Consider the following 26,414-nt stretch of genomic DNA (forward strand, 5'->3'; position numbering starts at 1 on the left):
TTCAGGAAATTATTGTTCCACTCTGTTCTTTTGCTCACATGTTATTTGTCGTAATATGTGCTGTCAAATCGATGCGCTGTTAGAAATTTAAGTTAACTTACTTCCTAATTCGAGTCAGTGTGCATAGTGTAAAAAATGAGTCATTTTAACGGAAAAACGATAACGCTGTAAAAAGATATTGTTTTAACATGTTACTTTAACTAAAATTACCATACTAAAACAATATATGTACGTTTAGGCTACTTAAAATGCATGCAAAACATTACAATAGGTTATTTTAAGTGTAGATTAATTTAGCATGTATGACGGACTTTATATTAGGAAGGGGCATTCCCAGAACTGCGTGCATGAACCATCAGACTTGATCATATTTTATATAAAAAAGACAAAAAAAATCCATCTTTTTTTGTGTTTTATTAAGTATGTTTTACATTATTTTACTGTTTTGTGTTTGTGTGAATGACACTTTGCTAATTTGTTATTATTGGCTCAGAGAACTTTATCATGTGGCCTTCCGTTGTTCTACATCCTGTATTAATGCATTTTACACAAACAATCAAATATAAGTATATTTTTAATTAACTGGCATGCTATTTCATACTGTAATAATTGTAACATCACTTTGTCATAGTAAAAAAGTGATAAATGGCAGCTACCACTGTAAATTTAACAAAGCATTCCACATGCAGTTGGGTCATTCATTATCAAAACGCAAGTCTGCATTGCGGGTTTACTGGTTTTGGTTTCATTCAATACAAGATTAGTTCATGTTCACCTTCTCTGCAGACTATTGAGACTGAGAGTGTTGAGTTTAAGATATTTATTTTTTAAAAAGCAGCAACAGTGGCAGAAACGTCTTCGTATGCACCACAGTCAAGTTTCAATAACTACAATCCCAAGCAAGTACTTCACAATGCAGTGTTATTGTAATCTTAAGCTTCTTTCTTCATCAAATGTTGGATCACGAGCCGCTACCTTCATTTCCCCATAATTTCCATTACTGCCAGAGTGCTGTGATATAGAAGCTTCTGTTGCTATCAGTTTACCAGCTCTCAAAGGAAGGTTGATCAGACGTTATTTGTGTGTCCTCATGAACAGCATGCTTATTATGCTTTAAATAAGACTGAATCAAGATTTATTTGGAATGTATAGCAATTAACTGGATGTGAAAGGCCACAGATTCTATACCTCTCTATTAATTAGATCCAGAAATAATCTGCACCATTTTTGTCTTGGGTCCATTTTTTAATCGTTTTATAGGAAAGGCTATTGCAAACATTTCCTTTATGTAAATAGAGGAACAAAGTGTTGAGTGAAATTGGCCTATTGTTTTTTTTCATTGGTATTATAAGGAACTGAGGCTGTGGGATTAGCCGGTGCTGCAACCAATTTTTAATACAAAGCTAGGTTTAGCATTTGCTGTAGGATTTATGCACTTACCGGATGTTAAAAAACAGGCTACAATCACTGTTAAAGAGTAAATTTAAAATGGTAGTAACTGACAACTTTAACACTAATTTGTTTGACTTACTCTTCAGCATTACAGACTTAAAACATTGAGATAATGAACGAATTATCAGCACGATTGGTCTTTTTAACCATCACAGATCTCTACAGCTGCTTTGTCTTTATATTTAGAAGCATAAGGCAAGTCAAATGTGCGATTGTTCTGTAAGAAATATGCTGTCAGGGATGTTGATATGAGCTACACTGCAATATGACTCCCATGGACTTTTTAACCCTTAAGTCTCACATGCCTTCTTTGGAAGTCTTGGAGGTTTGAATAACTGATGCCTTTTTGTTTTCTGGTTATCATGATTATTTGTCATGTTTCATGCATTTTCAGTGGCCTCCCTTTATAAAGAGGAAGTGAGCAATTCAGTCAACTGTACAACGTCAAATGTGATCGTATTTGCAGCAAATTTGCCATAATGTGGATCTGGATGTTATAGTAAAAATCGTTCTGTATATTTTAGATACTTTTGGTGGTATGCAGTATATATTATATGTTTGCATGTTTCATTCAGACAGCCGTCTTAACAGTGGCAGAAGAGTTCAAGGGGAGTTTGCAACACAAATTCTCGGTTCCTTGTTTTTTCTTTCTTTTTTTTTCTTTTTTTGCTGAACAATTCTCAGAATACATAAAGCTCACAATCTCCATTTAGGTTGAAATCTGAGGGTGTTTTCACATGTAGTTTATTTGTGACCTCCAAAGGCTCTCATGCTCGTGTCTTGCATCTCTTTTTACAAGCGATAGAGCTGTTAGTTTATTTAATTTTGAATACCGTATTTTCCGCACTATAAGGTGCACTTAAAAGCCTTTAATTTTCTCAAAAAACGACAGTGCGCCTTATAATCCGGAGCGCCTTATATATGGATCAAGGCGCTCTGTCAAAATGTTGACATTCCCTCTAGCACAGCTCCATCTAGTGGATGCATAACGCAAACCCAGTCAAACGTTTGACTGCAGTATTTTCTTTTCTATGCACCTTATAATCCGGTGTGCCCTATATATGAAAAACAGTTCTAAAATAGGCCATTCATTGAAGGTGCGCCTTATAATCCGATGTGCCTTATAGTGTGGAAAATACGGTACATCCATTTTACCCACATATATTGGGGAAATTTTGTAACCAAAAGTGAACAAACCTGACGAAAACAATCTCCTAAAATGTCCCTTTGGGGATGTCCTTATTTGTAAAACTGGTATAAAAAAAGTAACCAAGGTATTTATTTTTTTTTTACTGTAAAAATAAAAAAAAGTTTTCTGTGAGCGGCAGGGTTCTTTTTGGAATATTCCAGGGATTTTTGGAAGGTTTTCGGAAATTTACCAAAAGTTTTCCACCCCTTTACCTTAGTGAGGGGAAGGCTTAGGGTATGGGTTGGTATTAGTTTATAAAATCTATAACTGTCTGTATATAAAAACAATAGAAGTCTATGTAATGTCCCCATTTAGATAGCCAAGTAAACTTGTGCGATTGTCAATGATAGCAACACATTAATATAGAATAGTGATTAAACTGACTTGAACCTGTGCATTAAACAGTTTAATTCTAGCCAGCCAATCAGAATCAAGTATTCAGACAGACCATAGTATAATATTATATAATTCTTTAGAAAAAAAACAATCACTACAACTTAATGAAATATGGCTTGTTGTGAATTTAAAGAAAACAAACAAAAAAAGTTCCAATTGAGACTGACAGTTCTTCCTCACCCCCTTCCCTGTCCACTTCATTTTTCACATTTTCCAGGTCAGACTCCAGCTGCTCCGGCTCCATATTCCACTGCCGAGAAGCAGGGGTCTGAGTTCTTATGAAGTTGTTGTGCGAACAAGAGAGAATCTGAAAATCACAGCAGTGCTGAAGAGGACAAAGAAAAGAACTGGGTTCTCTTTTGAGTCCACCATATTGTGAACACCATAAGGACTGATGTCACAGTGAACTGGGGTTTCGTTCTTTTAAAACTAACAATTAGGGAAACATCCTGAGACAATTATAACATGTCTGTCTTAATGCTTTATTTTTTAAAACACTTCATGCAACTGTAAACTGCATAAATCAAACTGGCATCATGTCCAGTATTTCAACTGTAGCTCTACTTTTATTCTGCAGTGTCCACACCTGTTCATCTGTGCCCTTCAAATGAATTCTTCTTGCTCAGTTGTAAAGCGGTGTCCTCTTTGTTTTAAATGTGCTTGATCCTCTGAGGTTTGATCTCGGGGACTGTGCTCATCATTGGGAGTTCTGGGGGTAACACATTCTTTTAATAATCCAATCAGAGGCCAGCTGCCTGTTGGCAGGCCAATGGAGTCTAGTGTCAGTGGCTCCTTGGGGAGAATTGATTAGTAAAGAGGCGCTGTGGCATCCTCGTGATGGTGGTGAAAAGACCACAGACATGTCTTCTACACATTCCTGTCACATGTGTTTGCTAATGAATTCCCTCAGTGTAGTGTGAAAAACAGACTTCATGTTTGGGTTTCACACATTTCTATATGGAAAAATATCCTGTTTGCTGGTCAGTTTTTGGACTCCTAGAGATGATTCGTGATGCATGTGGAAGCAATGTGTGTTTGGCAGCCACATAAGTGGTGTATTGATGTGTTGCAGAAGCTTACACTCTTAAAAATAAAGGTTTCAAAATAAGGTTTTCATAGCAATGCTCCCCAACAAACCTTTCAGTGAACAGTCCTTTGAGTGACCATATTTTTTCTTAGTGTGAAAATCATTTGAATCATTTGTAGAATCTTTTTTTTTCTTTAATATAAAGAACTCTTTTGTGCAATTGAAAGATTCCATGGATGTTAAAGGGTTAGTACACCCCAAAATAAAAATTCTGTCATTATTCATCCTCATGTTGTTCTAAACCCATACTACATCTTCAGAACATAAATTAAGATTTTATTTGTACCGTATTTTCCGGACTATAAGTCACACTTTTTTTCATAGTTTGGCTGGTCCTGCGACTTATAGTCAGGTGCGACTTATTTATCAAAATTAATTTGACATGAACCGAGAGAAATGAACCGAGAGATATGAACCAAGAGAAAACATTGCCTTCTACAGCCGCGAGAGGGCGCTGTCGCGGCTGTAGACTGTAATGTTTTCTCTTGGTTCTAAATAAATGCGACTTATAGTCCAGTGCGACTTATAGTCCAAAAAATACGGTATTTTTATTTTATCTCATCTAAGAGCTGTCTGACCCTCCCATAGACGGCAATGCAACTGAAATGTTCCCAGGTCAAGAAACATAGTAAGTAAATCGGTAAAATAGTCCATGTGACATCAGTCACAGTGGCTAAATTTTGCGAAGCTATGATAATACTTTTTGTGCGCAACGAAAACAAAATAACCTAATTTATTTAACAATTTCTCTCCCCTGAATTCCGTCTTCTTCCATCAATGTAATCTACGTTGTTTATGTTTGTGTTGTGAAAGCACGCACATGAACGTAATCAGCGTAATTAGCATTGTTTACGCTTGGGGGAAAGCATGTGTATGCACTGTGATACTCTCTAAAATGGCGAAAGACAATAACTCTGGGGAGAAGAGTTTTTGAATAAAGTTGTTATTTTTGTCTTCTTTGCGCACAAAGTATTCTTGCAGCTTCATAAGATTGAAGTGGAGCCACTGATGTCACATGGACTATTTCACCGATGTCCGGTAACTACATTTCTGGACCTGAGAACATTACAGTTGGGTTGCTGTCTATGGGAGAGTCAGAGAGCTCTCAGATTCCATCAAAAATATCTTAATTTGTCTTAATCTTAAAGGCTTTATGGGTTTGGAACGACATTAGGGTGAGTAATTAAAGGGTTCACCCAAATATTAAAAGTATGTCATTAATAACTCACCCTCATGTCGTTCCAAACCCGTAAGACCTCCGTTCATCTTCGGAACACAGTTTAAGATATTTTAGATTTAGTCAGAGAGCTCTCAGTCCCTCCATTGAAAGTGTATGTACGTTATACTCTCCATGTCCAGAAAGGTAATAAAAACATAAAGTAGTCCATGTGACATCAGAGGGTCAGTTAGAATTTTTTGAAGCATCGAAAATACATTTTGGTCCAAAAATGGCAAAAACTATGACTTTACTCAGCATTGTCTTCTTTTCCGTGTCTGTTGTGAGCGCGTTCACTGCAGTGTAGTGATATCCGGTTCGCGAAAGAATCACTCGATGTTACCGGATCTTCTTGAACCAGTTCACCAAATCGAACTGAATCGTTTGAAACGGTTCGCGTCTTCAATAAGCATTAATCCACAAATGACTTAAGCTGTTAACTTTTTTAATGTGGCTGACACTCCCTCTGAGTTAAAACAAACCAATATCCCGGAGTAATTCATGTACTCAAACAGTACACTACCTGAACTGCTGTGAAGAGAGAACTGAAGATGAACACTAGGGCTGTAGCTATCGAATATTTCAGTAATCGAGCATTCTACCAAAAATTTCATCGATTAATCGAGTAATATGATAAAATGCGTTTTTTCTTAATTAAAGTGCAATATTAATTATGCAAGAGAAAATAAGACTCCTGGGTCTCTTAAAATGAACAACTTAGTTTCCTTTTTTAGAATTTTTTTCTTTTTCTTTTTAAATGCATAGAATGCAATGCATACATCAAAAATAAACATTTATTACCCATTGTTTCTCTGTCTGTACTTGTACTGTGAACAATGACAAAGTTGACAGATGAATTAAGTGCATTTAAGTGTCATTCAATTGGGGTTTTAAATAAAGCATTTTCTGAGATGCACATTAAACACATAAATTAATTTATCTTTTAATTATTGAAAATTAAGCAAACTTTATTTTTTGGTAAATAAAGGGAATTTACTATTAAAAATAAAATATGGAAGAAATGTTGTGTGACTATTCCTTTAAAAATTATGTTCGTTTCTTTTTAATAGTAGTAGTAGTGGGCTATGTACATTCTGCTGAACAATAGTAATAGATTTCTGGCAAATACTTTTATTTTGACGAACCGTTACAGTTCTGTGTATGTGATACGTTTTTATGACTGGATTCCGCGATTCCCTCCACGTTTTCTGCATCGTGGAAATCATTGGGCAATACAGTAGACATCTGCCTGCTGTTCGCCCGACGTCTGAAAACCGAAGTATCTCCATATAATGGAGCCAGTTGTCCTTTTTTTTTTTTTTTGACTAGTTCTGTACACGCGAGGGGAGGGGGGACAAAAGCAAGGATACAGGGGGCGAGCGAGCGGGGGCGAGGACAGCACAGAGAAGGCAAACAAGCAAAGTGGCGGAATCAGAATTAAATATAAACAATATATCGATATATATGATATGTCAAAATCCATATCGTGTTTAAAAAATATCTCGATATATTTTAAATATCGAGATATCGACCCACCCCTAGTAGGATATATACATTCTGCTGAACAATAGTAATACATATCTGGCAAATACTTGTCTTTAAACTGGACTTTTATTTTGAAGGGTTGACGTACCTTTACAGTTCTGTGTATGTGATGTGACGCTAGTTTTACTCAAATCAAACGGTCAAATGCTCATGAAGTGACTGTCAGAGCAGTTCTGGAGATGTTGTTCATGTGTTCACGTCCTTATTTAGTGAGACAGCAAATGCTGAAATTACCGCGAGCGTCACGTGTGCTTCAGTGTGTGTAAATAAACGAAGAAGCGCTTCTGCGCCATTCATTAACAGAGACACGCAGAACATGCAGGATTCATATTTAAATAGACTGTTCCGGCTTAATATTTACAGATATTAGTCCATATCGTGATTTGATGTAAGTGCAATGACCTGTTTTTGATTAATTCATTCTAAATTTGGCAAATTCCGTGCCATTCCGCGTTCAACTGTAAATTCAGTTTTTATGACTGGATTCTGCGATTCCCTCCGCGTTTTCTGCATCGCTGAAATCATAGGGCCCTAGTTGTGGTATGCCAGCTCTCTTTCAATGGACACACGCCACGACGTTCTCTTTACGTTTGCCCGCGCCCTCAAACCAAAACACTGCTGACTCCTTGCAGTATCATAGACAGTAAAAGTGCAGTATGCCATTTCGGACGCAGCGCTTGTGTCTCCTTCCGCTTTGTGGGTGACGTAAACGCGTTGTGTCACATTAAAAAAAAACATTGCGAAAGAACCTGATGTGAGATTTTAAATAAATTAAAAGAGACTTCGAGGCATAGGAATTTGCCTCGATCATTTTTTGTAATCGAGTTACTCGAGGAATCGTTTCAGCCCTAACGAACGCCGTGCCAGATAACGAACGAACGATTGACTCATTCTTGAGTCAAGATCCGGTTGCATTGGTTTTCGGATCACCAGTAGTGATGGGAAGTTCGGTTCTTTACCGCGAACTGTTTTTTTTCGGACAGTTCGATTCAATAAACCAGTTGAAGAAAACGGTTCACCGGTTCTTTAGCGCTCGACATAATGGCGTCATTGGTGATGATTGCCCTTCATTCAAGCCTTCGGTTTACCCGCGCTCATAACATTAGCACATAATCAGTTCAGAATCACTCACCAAAAGAACCAGTTCAGTTCAGATGCTCTGTGTGTCATTCTGCTTCACGCTGAATCACACATGCGCAGTATCATCTGCTCCTCGGTTTTTGGACCAAAATGTATTTTCGATGCTTCAAAAAATTCTAACTGACCCTATGATGTCACATGGACTACTTTGATGATGTTTTTATTACTTTTCTCGGACTAAATCTAAAATATCTTAAACTGTGTTCCGAAGATGAACAGAGGTCTTACGGTTTTGGAACGACATGAGGGTGAGTTATTAATGACATAATTTTAATATTTGGGTGAATTAACCCTTTAATGACGTAATTTTTATTTTAGGGTGAACTAACTCTAAAGGTTCCTCATGGAATAGACAGTCTTGTAAAATATAAAATATTTCTGTAAAATATTCTGTCTGGTCATTTAACAACATAATCTTTTGATTATCCACTATAGGCTCCTATGAAACATTTAATAAATAATAGAGTGAACCATTAAAACTTTGTAAATGTGTGGAAAATGTCAAGCAGTCAGTTGAAGCAACATTCTATGGAGATTTTGAGAAAGGAGAGTTATGTAAAGTGAAAGACGGCTAAATTTGTTTCTCTTTCAGTTTGTATATTAGTTGGCTTGTGTTTTGATGGTATTATCAGAAACGAGCGATAAAATCTCATAGTTGAGATGCAAGAGTCAGGAAATTACTGTCTCCAGAGCATTTAAAGGGATATTTTTCGGAAAAATGAGAAGTTTCTCAACCTTATGTCACTCCAAGCATCACTAAAAATTTGGTGGTGGATTTATTCTGAAGCTATTTTCACTTATAAATTGCTCATGAATTTTACAAATAATGACTAAGAAATATAAGTAGAAAGACTGAAATAGTATTTTCTTGTAAAACATGCTGCAGTTATCATACAGTGCTACTGACTTTGAAGATATTTTAGGAAATGTTGAGGTCCAGACAATATTGGACTCCACTGACCTCCAATAAATGGAAGAAAAGACCAAAAACAAACAAACAAAATAAATTCTAAACTGTCCTTTGGAAGACTGTTATTTTTATAGATTTCTTAATCAAGCCAGGACTCATAACAATGACCCATACACACACTGACCCAGGTCTTTACTGCAGTTCTGCAGAGAACAATGTAAGTGTGTGTGCATTTTCTTGAAATGATAAATGGTGTCACTGCTTTGGAGCCTGACTCTTTGTTTATTGTTCTCAGTTCTTTGATGTTGATCTCGTGATTATTTTACACTTCATCTGGCAAGGTGGGCCTGTGACTTTAGGTCTGCTGTTCTGTTGGATTATGTTTGATGAACGGGTTTAATATCTCTTTGTGTAGGTCATTTGGAAAAGCTGCACCTCTCTGTCAGACTCAGAATCTTTTCATATTGCAAGCGAAGAAGAAATAATGTAAAGGTGGTGTGAGAGAGAGTTTAGTTCTGGGCTGAATCACAAACCTGAAACCTTAAGTGAGCATCTAACCTAAAATAATCAATCGGTTCTGGGATTAAGGGTCTCCATTGACTCATTTGCATATGCTTGTAGATGACACCTTCTACAAACACTTTCTTTACTTCCAGTGCTCTTTTAAAGATTACACAAAGATAAAGAAAAACAAATCCCAATTTTTATATATATATATTATATATAATCTATTATTGTAAAAAAAAAATCGAATAAGTATATGATGTTTTTTAGTTTATGGAAAATGTTTATCAGTAACTACAAACCAACGTGCTGCATTTACTGTAAATATATTTCTACACTGTTAGCCATTCATTCAAAATTTTGGTAACAGTGTTGACGTATATACTGTATACAGTATACTACATGCATGTACAGTACATTACGGTTCTCTTACACTACCAGTCTCTTATGATGACCAAAGCTGCATTTATTTGATAAAAATAGTCAAATATCGTTTAGTACAATTAAAACTGCTGTTTTCTATTTTAAAATCTAATTTGTAATTCTTCGGTGAGTAGAAAGTTCAAAAGAACAGCATTTATTTGAAATGGAAATAATTTGTAACATTAGGTCTGTTTTGTATGCTGTTGGAAAGAGACAGCTAGTTGTTCTTGTTGCTTAAGGGTGCCCTAATGTGTGTTGTTATGGTCAGAAACATTCACTCACACAAGTATTTCCTGTTGGCAGTTTTCCATTGTTTAGGGGTCAGCTCTGTTTTTTTTTTATTTTTTATTTTTTATTCAGCTCATTCAAAATTATGTTCTTGCTGCGATTCACTTTTAGTGGAGGGACTGGAAAAATCTTCTCTGGCCAACTCTGATGTGGTGGTGGGAAGCTCGCAGTCTTCTCAGCTGAAAGGAAAGGGGAAGCTCTCTTCTCTGGGCAAGATCTTTAAACCTTGGAAATGGAGAAAGAAGAGAACCAGTGATAAGTTCCAGGACCTCTCAAAAGGTACATCCCCTATTTATTAAAAGCAGTTTGCTTGAAGGTTAATGCTTAGAACAACACGTCCAACTATGTATATTCAGAATGCAGTCTTTCAGTGATACCCTCTTGGCTTTTCATGATGCTCCCTCACAATTTTATGAAAGTTTCATCATCCAGTATGACATTCAGTTGGTGATTATGTTGGATGTATCATGAAATTTATTACACACATTACAGCTGGCAGCAGCCTGCACTTTCACTGAACTCTGTGAACCATAAAGTAGCCTAAATATAACAAACTGTCTCCGTTTTCGTCTTAGTTCTGGAGAGGAAAATATCCACCAGGCAAACTCGAGAAGAACTCATAAGAAAAGGTGTCCTTATTCCAGACCAAGGTGAGATTTTAATTAAAGTTCTCTAGCCTCTAGAAAAAATGATTAGATTATTTATTGTTGGTTTATAGTACACTATAAGGATGGATTCCTGAAGCAACCTATGGTTCAATGGGGTTTTATGGAGGAATATTCTGTGTTCTTCATGTATAAAGTGGTGCTGGTGGGTTATCGGATGCAATCTTAAATCTTTAACCACTGTGATACCACCACCTACTGTAGAAGACTGACTCATTAGAACTTTTCTCAATGTCTGTAGCCACAGTTACCGCTACATAAATAACTGATATGCATAGGGTGCCTTAGCAATAGAGAAAACTAATTTGATCTACCACCCAGGAATGTTTTCCATTTAAATGGCTTTGATTTATGTTGTCCATATAATAAAAGCTAAACACTTCCTGGACTTACTGTTCATATCCAGCATTTTGAAAATGACACAGACTTTGTGAGAACAATAGAATCCCTCCCAATCTCCAGGCTCGGAGTAAAGATTTTCAGTAATACTCTTATTAGTTGTATTTGGGCTTCTGTTGAGCTCTCAGTGTTCTGTGAGGAAACCAGAGCTTTTTATAAGAACATCCGAGGAATGACTTGAATATTAATGCAAACAAAATTGTGTTTTTACTGAATAGCAGGCATTTAGTCTTGCTTTCATGATGACTGAGTTATGTTTGCCTATCTTTAGATGATCCTTTGAACACAGAGACCTTGAATGGTCATGCAGTGCCCAGCGGAGTTACTGAAAAGGTCAAAGTAGACATTGAAACTACAGAACTGGTCCCCGAAGAGAAACCAGACTTGGCAGCGGTGGCAGAGGACCCAGAAGGTACCGTTTTCTGTTTAGTCTCACAAAATAAAGATGCTGAATCTTCAACGTGAGTTTAACCGTATTACTATTCTCCTGTATCTTTTGATGTTTTAAGCTCATGCCACTAATAAGTTGAATCATTCAGTCTAACTGGAGGGTCCTTTCATGGGTTTTATGGCATGCTCACGTTGTGGTCTTTAAGTTTCTTCACAACAGTTTGTTAATTGCATGAGCAAAGTGATCCATATTAAAATAGCTGTTTCAGTGTAATTTCTGCACATCAGACCATCTATATCATTTCATATCATTGTGGCTGAAAATTAGTAAAATCAACGCTTGTACTGAGAAAGACTGGCGCTAAGATTATAGTAGTAGGTGTTTGTCTAGAGGTAGTTTGAGCAGCTTTGGAGCAGTGCTCAATGAAATGCAGATGTGGTCAAGTTTTTAACAAACTGTACAAATGAAGTTATTTGTAGAGCAAGGACATTTCCTGAGATGGTTATTTCCAGAGTGTGTTTGTTTTTATTCACTGAGTTGTCTGTAGATTTGGTTAAAGTTATTAAAACCATTTTTATTAATAACATCTACATCCTTTTAGGTAATGAGCGATATGTCATTTAGACTGACATCATTTTGGATTTTTATTTTTATCAGAGCTGTGGGCAGAAGTTGTGGCTACAGTCATAAGATGCACAAGGGCAACGTCAAAACCCTTTAATGTTCTACAACAATTCTGTAATTGTTTCCACCACTTTTTCACCCACAAATGAGTATATTTTACTCTTCGTGGGGCTAATCTTGGAGAGGCCTTTGGCAATGGATTCACTAAAGCATTACACCACTTGAGGCGTTTCCGCTGTCCCTAAAAATACCCGTTTAAGGATTTGAAAGAATTCTCACCAAGGCTGCATTTATTTGATAAAAATGTACAGTAATTTTGTGCAAAAACTATTATAAAAATTTGTTTTCTGTTTTTAAGTGTAATTTATTACAACTGCTAATTTGGTGAAATGTAATACAAACTACTGTTTCCTAATTTACTAAATTTTAAAATGTATTTTTTTCCTTTTAATGTCAAAACTGATTTTTCAGCAGCCATTACTCTAGTCTTAAGTGTCACATGATCATTCAGAAATCATTCTAATATGCTTATTTGCTGCTCAATAAATATTTCTTATTATTATCAATGTTGAAAACAGATGTGCTGCTTAATATTTATTTGGTTGAAACCATAATTTTTCAGGATTCTTTTGAATAAAGTTCAAAACAGCATTTATTTGAGAAATAAACCTTTATAGCATTATACATTTTTTCATTGTCACTTCAGATCAATTTAATGCATCCTTGCTGAATAGATATGTCATGATGTATAACAATACTGTAGGCTGTTTAGTGTCACTACTTTAGTGCTCACGTGATCAGAGCTTTGTTGTGAGGGTCTTCTTAGTATTTAGGGTGCTCTGCCCTCTCTGCTCCTGTAGAGAGGAATGACAGCAAAGGCAGCCCCCAGGCCAGTGAGTCAGCCACTCCAAAAACCCCTACCAAAAAACATCAGGCCACACCCCAAAAACCCTCCAGTGAGGCCACAAGCACAGGCATGAAGAAAGTGGGCCAAGCAGGGGGTAAAAAGGTAACCAAGAGCACCAATAAACAGGTCTCCGCTCCTCCACCCAAACAAACCACACGAACTGCCGCTCGTGGCAATGGTAAGTACACGCGTCAGTGATGTGAACAGAGCATCATGTTTGCATGCGTGGTGAACAAGATCTGCATGAAGGGATCCTGTTTGCATCTCTTTCCCCCTGACTGGTATCACTGGGAACCAACTTGGTCTATTGAGGAATATTTCGAAAAGGATCTACAGTATATGCATTATTTGAGAAAGGGAAATGCATAGATTGCTAGACAGCATTTTTTTGTTATATGGTTTAACTATCTTTGGATTGGTATCCAATTCTGTACAAAGTGACATCCTGACTCATTTGTGTCCCAGTATGGCTTTCATGTGTTGCTTTTGTGCTTGCATTGCATGTGTGCTGTCTCATTGGTTAAACACATTATAATCTTTTATTGACGTTTGCCTTTGTCTGAATATAATGGTACAATAAATGTGTTGCATTTTGCATGTAACTGGGACTTTGTGCATGTACACCACCACACTCATGTAATAGTCTATAAACGGGCATATTGTTTGTGCTATTCCTTTGTCCTTTTAACTATTCATTGCGTGTCTCCGGTGCGGCTCATCATTGGTGGCTTGAAAGCTTCCTCTTTTAACTGATAAAGCATTTATTTATTTATTGAAATAATAATAAAAAATTATTTTCTTTTTTTATTGTTTTATAGTTTTACAGTGTATTGTACTTTCTGACTCTTGTGAATGTTAAACTAAACCCATATATTTGGTCAGCAGTGACCTTCACATAGGAAGTTTGTTTTTATCGGTGATCCTGCATGTGAACATGCACCATATTATCTTTTTATCCTTTAGTTTTCTAATTATCTCTAAATATCCAGGTTTTATTATTAGAAAAAAAAAAAAATTTAAAATGCCATCATTGTTGTTGATGTGTCCTTAAACTCATCATTTAAGATCTCTTATTCCCTTCAATTTCTTCACAGCTAAACCTTCAAATCCTAAAAAAACTGCAGGCACATCCAAGAGTTCCTCTCAGGCCTCAGGACAGTCGTCTTCATTGACCAGCTCCAAGACCCCAAAGAACAACAGCTTAGAAGCGCAACCCAAGTCTGCCAAGAAAACCGAACCTTCAAGGTCACCACGGCCCCCTTCCAAACCCTCATCTGAGACCACGGAAAGCTCTTCTAAAAAGGACAGAAAGAAAAAAGAAGTTACGTCCAATATTGAGAGGGCTGAGGAGACGTCTCAGAATGGGAAGGGTGCCAGTCATCTCTCGGAGTTGTCTGCAAAGAAGGACAAAAAGCAACCCTATGTTAACCAAACCACAGAGGAAACATCCTTCTCTGGATCTTCCAATAGACTTTCTTCAGACACCTTAGGGCAGCCTGTGAGCACAGAGAGTGAAACGGGGAAAGAGAGGGCAGTGGTAGAACAGACACAGAGGTCAGTTTACATGTTGTCATTTTTCATGTGAATGTTTAGTATCACTTTGCAAATTCTGTATTTCCTCTAATGTTGTGCTGTTGATATAGATTATATAACACATTCTGTGTGCCGTGTGTGCTTACTCTATATTTCCCCTAAAGGTAAAACTATTGTTGCAGTTGAGTCATGCTCTGTCCTCCAATCAAATGTCTAATAGATCGGAGTAAACTTGCACAACACTGTGCACTACTGTTCAAAAGTATGGGGTCAAGACTACATTTATTTGATCAAGAATATTTGTATATATTTTAAAATGTATTTTGTTCCGGTGATGACACCGCTGGATTTTCAGCGGATTTTCAATAGCCTTCAGTGTTACATGATCCTTCAGAAATTATTCAGATATGCTCATTGGCTGCTATTATCAAAAAAGATATATAATATTTTTTCCTTTTGTAGAAACCATACTTTTTTCAATGTTTGATGAATAGAAAGTTCAAAAGAACAGCTTTTATTTAATATACTTTTTTATAAAAATGTTAAAGTATTTACTGTTGCTTTTGATCAGTTTAATTCCATTACTGAATAAAAATAATTTCTTTTGAAAAACACCCATACTGACACCCTGAACTTTTGACCAGTAGTGTAATCTTTTCTGCTACGTAAAGAATTGTTCTTTTTTCAGTTGTACTGTTTATTCATAGTTTTCCAAAATGGTTCTGCAATCATTATTTGATGACACATCAAATAGACCTTGATCTTGTAACTTGCATGACAGGAAATGTGGCTAATGAAAAAGTTGTAGTAATATACACTAGTGAGTTGTCTAGTTATCACATTATCACATGATTATGTGTATAATCAACATTTTAGCTAGACCTACAGCTTTACAGCAAAACAACTGTACTGAAGGGCTTACATGATGATGAATCAGGGTGTATGTAGGACAATGTCAAACTTGTGCTACTTACAGTGCGTAGTAAAAAAAAAAAAAAGTGTGATCACTGAAGTGCAGCGATCAACTCTGTTGCTCACCTCACATATGAAGTGACTGTTTCTTAAAGGCACAGCAGCCAATTTATCTCAAAGAGTCACAGAGAGGGTAGAAAATGGTCATGAACTAAACTATGGCTTTTGGCACAGAAAACCTTTACTCAAATTCTAAATAGAACTCCAGGAAAATGAATGATTCATGATCCATTTAATGTCTTGAATAAGGTAACCTCTTTCCCTTATTTGATTATGTAAACTGATTATAATATCTGCTCATCCCAATGAATGTTTTAGCTAGACTAAAAGACTATTTTGCTTTGCCTTTTGTAGGACTGTTGGGACTGATGAGGGAGAGAGACAACAAATCGTCAATGTGGAAAATCCAGACGTGACTATCATTCCTGACTCCGTTCGAGAAAACCAGGCCAATGACTCTGATTCAGATGGACCTATACTCTACAAGGATGATGAAGAGGAGGATGAGGAGGATGAGTATACCTCTAGTATGTGTTCAAAATCTGGTTTGTGTTTTTAGATCCCAACCCCTTTATTTTTCTATATATGTTCTTTCACTTAAGGCATTTAAAAAGACACCTGAGCTCAATTTTCTAACTGAATGGCCTTAAGTATGCTGCTTTTCTGCATATGAATTTAGAGTATTCTAGTAAAGGTGTGTCTTCAGCCTAATGTTTATGTATAAACGAGACTACAGTAAAGATTGATATATTTCCAAGAGGTTTAATTCTTGGTATCTGCTTTTTAGAATTTTCTCTTGGATCACAGCTTTGCCAAAATTCTTTGAAGCTACAAGCCTTTAGTTTGTCAAACTGGAAAAACATGCTGTGTCGAGTCAGCTTTGCTTTCTGACACACCGATTACTATGCGGTCTCTGCTGCCAGTGCACTATGCACAATATATTCCTGCAAAGACTGACGCCTGTTTCTCGTTTTCTGTTCTTTCCACACGCAATGTGAAGATGCTTTACTTGTGTCAGAATGCAAATACGGTTATTTGTTTTTTTTCTAGGGTTGCACTGGAACTAATGTACTGTCCAGTGCAGATAAGCCAATAATAATAATCATATCATGGCTGATAAGTAATGAATGGGAGATACTGAAATTATTTACCATTTTGTCTAAATAACTGAAAAATAAAAAACACAAAATGTCTTCTTTTGTGTTCAACATAAGACTCTTATACAGGTTTAGAAAGATACAAGGGTGAGTTATTCATGATAAAAATTTCATTTTTGGGTGAACTATTCCTTTAAGTGAGTGTCATTTTTATATTTAGATTACATTTGCTATCATCAACAATCACAATTAAACGTCACAAACTCAGCCATTATATACAAATAAATATCCATCAGCCTGTAATGATACTTTAAAAATGGCTCTAATATTGGCTAATTACCAATAAGGTACCAATATATCATGCAATTTTTGTTTGTAGACTCACTTGCCAACAAAATTCGCCGCAAGGACACACTTGCCATCAAACTTGGTAACAGGCCCAGCAAGAAGGAGCTAGAAGAGAAGAACATTCTCCCACGGACCTCAGAGACGGAGCGACAGGAGCTATGGCAGCAGATTGGCTGTAAACTAGTGAGGTACATTCAACTCTGCTGTTCTGTATTGCTAATATGTTTTGCACACTAACATTGTCCATTTATAAAAATCTATAATATACTGTCAGTCAAACGTTTGGATACACCTGGTAATCTTGAGTTTTTTGAGAAGTATAAACTGGGCCTGTTTTTTTCCATTACTAAACACAGTCTATATATTCATTAATAGTCTTTGTGGTTTCCCCTGACTGATTCTTGTTTTCTCCTCCCATAGACGGTTGAGCCAAAGGCCCACCACAGAAGAGCTTGAACAGAGAAATATTCTGAAACGTACGTCTCCTCTGTCACAATCTCATTTACATAGTCTGTAGACAGTTGCTTTGTTTTGGATGCCCAGGGCTTTAATGTTTGTTCTTGCTTATTGCTGCCTCTGATGTTGGAGAGACGTTCACTGAGTCACAGGCATCGCTGTGTGTCTCAATTCCTGTGTCGTTCTGCCTTTTCCGTTGCCTTGGTTTTATGCGATATGACTGATGAAGCCTAGGAATGTGATGAAGGAGCTCTGCTCTCACAAGCTGTAAGCTATATTCTGATAAATAGGAAGGTGTAAGCAATTCAACAAAGAGTTGCCTAAAGCTCGCTGTATATAACTGATCTTCACAGAAAATATGTCATATAAATATGATTTATAAACAAGTAATTATTTTAGTTTCCTGAACTGAGGTACATTATTAAATAAGATATAGATAAGTGAAGATATCCGAAGAAGCGTAATATTGATTAGAATTTTTAGGTTTTCTTATAAATAGAAAAATAAAAGTCGCGACAACAACAGGACCGTTTAAATCAAGAGGTCGGTGTAGATTAGATGAGTCTTCAAGCAATTCTTTGGCCAGTTTTACACAATTAAGTTTTGAACTCATAACTGACCATGCTTTGATTCTCGACTATCACTTAATGTTATATTCCGCTGACCTTTACTGTACTATGATCGCTTTCTGTCGAGAAAGACTAAAAACTTGCATTGTCAGATCGATGTCAGTCTTGAGTGACCTTGGTTTGTTTTAAAAGTTTATTCACAGTTTTACAACAATTGTCACGTGATGTGTTTGAATTTTAGAGCAAATATTGGTCATTTGATAGGATAAAAACTGAACATTGATAACAAAAATCTTTCTTGTATCCCTTTAGAGAAAAATGAGAATGAAGAACAAGAGGCCAAGCAGGAGATTAAAAGAAGGCTATCCCGAAAGGTACAACCTTCTGCAGTCCACTAGACAGTCAGATTATCATCATTATTAATAACATAAGGAAAAATAGCTTTGGTAAATCACGATTATGACATCAGTTAAAATTGTCATAATTCTAAAATAATGGACAATTTTCTCATAATTGGACAAGTATCTCATAATTTTTACTTCTTGTGTGATAATTCTGTTTTCTCTAAGCATGATTTTTTTCTTATGTGGCAAAAATGGGCTTCCATAGAAGTGAGAAATGTCAGATATTAAAACATTACAGGTGTAAGTTTAATTTATTGCTCCAATTTCAAATAACTCATAACCTGTTACTTGAGCATAATGCTGCAAGAAGTTATGAATCATCATGAATCAAAATCATTGCTGTGACATCATCTAGTGGAAAATAGTGGATTGTGGGGCATTGTGCCATCTGCTGGGCTTACAAGGAAGTCAAATAAAATATCAAATGTGTGCGAAGAGACTAGCAGCTCACTCAATAGATACTAATTGACATTTTGGTGATGTACTTGAACTTATTATTTATTATTTTATGACGTTCCTCTGCTATTGTGAAATTAGATTAAAGAGTTAACTTGGTTATGTCTGTAACCCACTTGCTAACTCCTAATTACAATGGGTGAGGTGTAGTGGGGAATGTAAAGAGTTTTATATTCCTAATGTGGAAGTATGTTCTATATTATGGAGAGAATTAGGGCAGAGGATGTTATCAGATAGACCAGATCTATAAAATAGTTCAATAGTTACAGAGATTTTCTCAAAACTGACCTGTTCTAGCTGAAACTGCATTAATGGACAATGTTTTTCCATTCAGTCACATCCAACCTGTTTCATTATGAAAGAAGAAATTGTTTGACATTCATTGTTTCACTTACTGTACATATGCTATTACTTAGGCTAGAAGGAACATGTTTAACTCCTATTAAAGGTGACTGCACACACATTAAAAGGTGACTTGAGGAATTGCTCTGTGTTTATAGCTCAGTGTCCGGCCCACAGTTGCAGAGCTGGTGGCCCGTAGAATTTTGCGCTTCAATGAATATGTAGAGGTCACAGAGGCAAAAGACTATGATCGCCGTGCTGACAAGCCCTGGACCAGGTTAACCCCTGCAGACAAAGTAAGGCAATCTTCTCTTACTGTGCATGCTGTGCTATAGAGAACACAAATGCCACACATGCACATACACTATGCCAAGTGTGTGTGTGTGTTTTGTAATAAATATATTAATTCTGTTTTTAAAGACAATGGGAAATCATAATCTAATACAAATCACTTATTTACTGTAAATTAAAAGATCTCCTACTGTAGATCATTTTAGATATTCCAGAGCACAAATGCTTTAATGGTTCTCCCAAAATGGGAGTAGTTCAGTCTAACCATAAATGAAAAACTCTGTAAATATTTGCCCCCATATAATTCTAAACCTGTTACCTGCTGTTATTTATTGTTGAACACAGGAAATCATATGGGTTTATAGTGTTTTTATAAGACTTTCTTTGGCACTTTGACAGGCTCTGGTATTGTTTTCTGGACAAAAGTTATGTGCTCCAAAGACACATTTTCATTCTATACAACCATTCCTTTATTATTTATAATGAATAAACAGGTTAAACAGTCATTATCTATATTGTTACATATCAACCCTGTAAGTGTTTCTCTTGTATAATTTGGAGAGGAGTTAATCTGGACAGTGTGATCAGTAACGTAAGTTAGTTCACATTTTATTACTTTTGTATGGTCACAGATGCCACCTACTGTGACTTATGCATAACAATATGGTAATAAACAACAGTTCGAATACATGAAAATGAAGAGTGCTGTTTTAATGATGTGCTATAATTATGAATAAATAATTTCAAATAAATTCTGCACTTTTTAACTTAATATTCAACAAAGAACACTGCAAAAAAAATTATCAGGCTTTCCTCAAAACATTCAACATTTGATAAAAATAAGAAATGTTTCATAAGCACCAAACTGGCGTATTAGAATGATTGCTAAAAGGATTGTGAGACTCTGAAGACTGGAATAATGGCTGCTGAAAATTTAGCTTTGCCATCAAAGGAATAAATTACATTTCTTTAGCATTTAGACATTTCTTACTGATCGTAATCTTTTAAATGGGTAGTGTATTATAAAAAATAGTTTTCATTTTGCGTTGTTTCCGAAAGCGTTTAATTTTACAAACTCTGTTGTCTTTGTCACTAATGGCCTCTCTTTTTCTCTTGTCACAGGCTGCTATACGTAAAGAGCTTAATGAATTTAAAAGCAAAGAAATGGAGGTCCATGAAGAAAGCAAACAGTTTACCAGGTACGTTTGTGTGCTAGCGGCCGGATCAGAGGAGGATGAATTTAAACCTTTGTGGGAAACGAGTAAAGCACTGAATAGACATTACAGAAGGTCTTCAGTCAGTATAATGTTTTATTTCCATAATAACTGAACATTAGCCTTTCGTTGACCTGCAGTCCACTGCAGTTAATTTTCAATACGACTTTGTCAGTCTGTCAAGGCAGAAATTGCTTGTTCCCACAGTAAATATTCTTGAAGTCCTAAAGTATGTTGTGAACATGAGGGAAGTAATCCTGAAATCCAGCGAAAAGTCACACGATGGGAGGTGGTGCCTCTATGATTGGCTGATTATCTCGTGTCTATCATCAGTTGTTCTGCAGATCTCCTTGAATGGGTCAAACTGCTGTAAATGCATAGTCAAAGTGCTATTACTTTGCATCTCTTATGTATTAGACATCTGTCAGTATGTATCTGGGACCCTTCTTTATCTGTCAAGTGGCGTTTCCTCTAAATATTGCTCAGATCTGTTCTGCGTCCCATCTGCTGGCATCGCTGCTAAACTAGCGTCTGCTCTCTCTGTTTTGTGGCAGGTTTCATCGGCCCTGAGGCGGTGCCTGGTTGTGGGGGTTCTGGATAGCCACTATCTCGAGGCTCTCTCTTCCTGTCTCTTCGCCATGCTTCCTGCTGGGAGACTAACAGACTGGCTCCCTGCGGCAGCCGGCTCTTCTCTGGCACTGGCTGCACTTTGGTTCTTGCTTTCAGCCACTAGAGGGCTACAGCGCGGCTAAAGATAGGTTTGGGATGCCATTGCGAACTGAAACGGAAAGAGAGGGGACCTTCAAACAAGATAAAGCAATGCAATGGTTCTGACAAGTGTTTTTCATATCTGTAATGTTTTTGCACACACTAAGGATAAGACTTGCACTCTTTTAATTTAAAGTGTCCCTGATATTCTCTCAAGGTTAAGCACAGCAGTGTGAAAACATTTGTAGCGCGTGCAATGACTCATCGGTGGCTCGCATTGTTGCTGCGTGCAGCTTGGAGGATTTTTTTTTATGTGTTTTGTTTTGTATACATGACATATTTCTTGCAGTATTCGTGCAGAGTCCAGTAATATCTATGAATATCTGTGCATGTGTGGAAAAAACAAAAAAACAAAAACAAACCACCTTTTTTTAAGACGTGTATCTGGTCTAATGTATATTACATGGATATTGAGGTTTATTTGGGCATCGTGATGTCCAGATTTATTACTGCCATTTATTCATCTGTATCCAGATCAATACATCCTCAATATAATAGAATGTAATCAGATTTATGTTGTGCCTTGACAGTGTTGTTTTTTCCCCCAGAAAAGTCTGATTACTTGATATATATGTGGTCATATTGTAACACATCTGTAACATCTGTTCAGGAAGAGACTATCTATCATCATATGTTTATGACACAATTCATGTTCATTTACGTTGTATTTTAGATTTCCCCAACATGATTTCCCAAAGTTCCAGCTAGTAAAGTAAACATAAAGTGGTGTCGACCATATACAAGATGTGGCAAGCAATATAATGTGGTGAAACAGTAGTTTTAACTTGAATCGAAAAGGACTTCTAGTCCATTTCTTTTAGTCCATTATAGAATGTGTCTGTATTGCATTATTGCACATTTTGGTGCTCTATATAATATATGATTGTATGTCACAGGCAGAATTTGCTGGACACTCCCTCATGTCCAGCTTTGAGTTTTTTTTTTATGTAGTTAGAAATTGGGGAAACTTAAATTATTTCAAATCAATTGTACAGTCTGTATATGATATATGTGAATACATCTAGTATATTGCAGTATATTGGCTTGGTTTCTTTTTTTATTTAAAGATGGTGAAAACATTAACTTGCTTTTATTATCTATGTTTATCAATGGCCTATGGTTATCAAACTTTCCGGTTTACATAAGAGAAACAACCTCAGTCACTACTGGATAATTTTATTCTATATATAATACCATATAACCATATTCATGCAGGTTTCATTGCTGTTTAATCAAGGAAAACCTGTTGATTTTATCTGATTTTATTTAAAATTTAAATAAAATATTAATATGATTTTATTAAATGGATGAGTGGAGTATTGATGATTAGTACACATCTGAATTTCATAGTCCCTCGAGTATATTAAGACCTCTATCTAACCTCAGGCTGCAGACTTCCACACTCTGCTTGCCTATTTTGATTTCAAGAGATTGTTAATATGGCTACTCACAAAACAGGCAACCAACTGGAGGTAAATTCCACACGACACTGCTCCACTGATCATGTACTGGTTACTCCACTGCACACCTCGGATCACTTCCTCCTCACTCTTAACCTCAGCATGGTTCCTGACACAACACACACCCCTCCACATGGCATCTTTCGATGTAACCTATGGTCACTCTCATCCTTCTGGCTATATGCTATGGTTTCATCTTCGCTTCCTCCCATAAACCGTTATCATCTCTTGATGCTAAAAGTGCTACTGACACTTTTTACTTCTCTCTTACCTCTTGTTTAGACACTGTCTGCCCCTTGTCTTCCAGCTCAGGGCTGCTGAAAGGGTGTGGCAAACATCAAAAAATACTACTGACCTTAATGTGTATCAGTCACTTTCTTCCTTCTCTGCTAATGTCTCCACTGCTAAAAGGGCATACTGTTATAACAAAATTAACAATTCATATAACTCTCGCATGCTCTTTAAAACATTTTCCTCCCTTCTCTGCCACCCCCACCCCCCACCCCCCACCATTCATCAACTCTAACAGCTGACGACTTTGCCACGTTCTTCATTATTCAAATTAAAAACATCAGTTCACAATTTTCCACACCACAATCTGTCAAGCACAAAATACCACCAAACTTGTTTACATCCTTCTCTTCACTCTCAGAGGCAGAAGTCTCCAAACTCATCCTTTCTAATCATCCTACTACTTGCCCGCTTGATCCTATTCCATCTCATCTCCTTCAAGCTATTTCTCCTGCAGTTGTACCTTTACTCACTCACATCATAAACATCCCTTCACACTGGTGTTTTTCCCTCAGCATTTAGGCAGGCTTGTATAACCCCTCTACTTAAGAAACCCAACCTCAACCCATCTCTTTTAGAGAACTACAGACCAGTTTCCCTTCTTACTTTCATTGCAAAAACACTTGAACAAGCTTTATTCAACCAAGTCTCTGGCTTTCTCACACAGAACAACCTTCTGAGTGGACATTCGACAGAGACTGCCTTGCTCTCAGTTGTTGAAGCCCTAAGACTGTCAAGAGTGACTTGCTGGATATCTTGCTGGATATGTCCGCTGCTTTTAACATAGTTAACCTCCATACTCTTCTGTCAACCCTATTGGCAAAGGGAATCTCAGGAACCACACTCCGGTGGTTTGAGATTTAACTCTCAGATAGGTCTTTCAAAGTATCTTGGAGAGGTGAGGTGTTCAAGTCACAACATCTAACTACTGGGGGTGCCTCAGGGCTCAGTTCTTGGACCACTTCTCTTCTCTGTCTACATGGAATCACTCAGAAACATGGGTTTTAATATCACTGCTATGCTGATGACACTCAGCTCTACCTCTTATTCCATCCTGACGATCCCACAATAGCTGCTCGCATCTCAGCTTGTCTAACAGACATTTCTTACTGGACGAAGGACCATCACCTTCAACTCAACCTTGCCAAGACAGAACTGCAATAGTCTCTTGGCAGGTCTTCCAGGCAGTTCTATCAAAGCATAGCAATTAATCTAGAATGCGGCAGCAAAATTATTTTTTAACGCCCGAAAATAATGCACGCTTATCAATTTGCACTGAATACCAGTAGCTGCTCGCATCAAATTCAAGGCATTAATGGCCTATAAAACCACCACTGGCTCTGCACCCTTTTACCTAAATACATTATTCATTCATTAATCTCATTCTGCAAGTGAATGTCACTTAATTGTGTTTCCCTCCTGGTGGAATGACCTGCCCAACTCAATCTGAGCAGAATCAAGAATCAGCTAAAAACACATCTCTTCCATCTTTATTTGACCCTCTAACTCTAGCATGCTCTATTCTAATTCTATGCTTTATTAACAAAAAAAAGACTTGAACTTGAACTTATTTACTAACTGCTTTTCTAAAAAAAAAAAAAAACTAGCACTAGCTTTGCTAATCATTTTGTATTCTATCTGTTTACTTTTTATTTATAATTAAATTAACAAAAGCAAAACAGCTTCTAACACTAGCTTGGTGTATTATTTTTCTATTATATTGGTTTTCTTTTTATTATATGATTTAAAAAAAACCTTGCTACTTTTACTGCGTTAAGCTAAGACTTGTTATAGCACTTGCATATTACTGCTCTTTTGTTGATTTTGATTGCTTCCATTGTCCTCATTTGTAAGTCGCTTTGGATAAAAGTGTCTGCTTAATGCTTAAATGTAATCTATTCCTATTTAAAGTTTGTCTATACATTATTCATGTTTTAAAGCAGAAACTAAATAGAATACAATAGATCTAATAGGGTCATTTTTTCTTCAGTGTTTCAGTGATTTTTATAATAAATAGAACTCTGACAGATATCTGTCAGTGAGAATTGTGTGGTGCTTCTTTTATCAAAAAGCATATCTTGTATATATAAAACATACACATAATCTTGAAATCATGTACATGTGTGTGTGTGTGTAAATGATTTCAAGCTATAAAAACAAAACACATTTGCTAGTATGCTTTGTTTCCTGTCCAATTATCTCTATTACATCTAAAAGTTCTCAAATCACTGTTGCCTTTGTTTGTTATTGTGCTTAATGAATATAATGGGCTGAGAATCCAAGCATCATGAGTGCACTTGTTTTACAGAATGTTTGGGCAACGAATGAAAGGACACAAGGACATCTGGCTGTTTTTATTTCATGGTGCCGTCAACTACAGAACTGATTCTAGTAAAATAAAAGCCAAAGAATTCCTAATGAAATGAGTAGGATTCATTCTGTTCTTTGAGTCTTTATTAAGCAGAGAGCATAAATGTCATTATTCAGGTTTTGTAAGAATTTTAACATTCATATTGTATGATTTGGAAAAATTTACCAGTCATTTTATGCTGCAGATACTGAATAATTATGACCATACACATTTTATTCAGGCAGGCTAGGTATTTTTTAGGGAGTATCCCATTTAAAATAAGCTACATTTATTGTAGGTGTACTGGGATAGAAATAAAGCCATTTTTAATGCATCTTTAGATTACTACAGTTGGTCGACATTCAGAAGCTTGCTGTTATTGTAAATACTGGATGGCGTCCAGGAAATCTTTGTGCGTAAGAGAACTAAACGAGTCAGCTGTACTCTTGAACTGTTTTCCCATTGATGCACAGCACAGTCATGTCTTGCATATCATTGGGGCATCTTCTTAATATTGACACATGAGTTTGTGCTCAAACCGTGGATCTGTAACGATCATCTTCAAGTCATCCATAAGCCGCCTTTGATTTTGTGGCACGTTAGATGTGCAGTAAACCACACATACTGTACAATAGACAGTCAGCCTATTTCTTGTAAGAGGAACTGCTAAGCATACACATACAGAGCAAATATTGTATATGTCAGCGGGTCACACCTTTCCCATCAA

General features: G+C 36.5%; 1 protein-coding gene across 6 annotated transcripts in view; it reads left to right on the forward strand.

Moving 5' to 3' along the window:
* Positions 1 to 21,947, forward strand: part of phactr2 (phosphatase and actin regulator 2) — a 34,532-nt gene extending 12,585 nt beyond the window's left edge. For 5 of the 6 annotated variants that reach the window (XM_059566318.1, XM_059566319.1, XM_059566320.1 and 2 more), the window contains 12 exons: positions 10,262 to 10,429; positions 10,726 to 10,800; positions 11,486 to 11,626; positions 13,090 to 13,314; positions 14,231 to 14,690; positions 15,996 to 16,168; positions 17,118 to 17,274; positions 17,507 to 17,562; positions 18,424 to 18,485; positions 19,472 to 19,609; positions 20,727 to 20,803; positions 21,373 to 21,947. In XM_059566318.1, coding sequence (XP_059422301.1) covers positions 10,262 to 10,429; positions 10,726 to 10,800; positions 11,486 to 11,626; positions 13,090 to 13,314; positions 14,231 to 14,690; positions 15,996 to 16,168; positions 17,118 to 17,274; positions 17,507 to 17,562; positions 18,424 to 18,485; positions 19,472 to 19,609; positions 20,727 to 20,803; positions 21,373 to 21,388 — 1,748 coding nt within the window. In that variant the 3' untranslated portion in view covers positions 21,389 to 21,947. The remainder of the gene's footprint in view (positions 1 to 10,261; positions 10,430 to 10,725; positions 10,801 to 11,485; positions 11,627 to 13,089; positions 13,315 to 14,230; positions 14,691 to 15,995; positions 16,169 to 17,117; positions 17,275 to 17,506; positions 17,563 to 18,423; positions 18,486 to 19,471; positions 19,610 to 20,726; positions 20,804 to 21,372) is intronic. The other variant, XM_059566323.1, reaches the window with a different exon arrangement.
* The last annotated feature ends 4,467 nt before the right edge of the window (positions 21,948 to 26,414 follow it).

This window comes from Carassius carassius, chromosome 14, assembly GCF_963082965.1.
Source record: "Carassius carassius chromosome 14, fCarCar2.1, whole genome shotgun sequence".
NCBI lineage: Eukaryota > Metazoa > Chordata > Actinopteri > Cypriniformes > Cyprinidae > Carassius > Carassius carassius.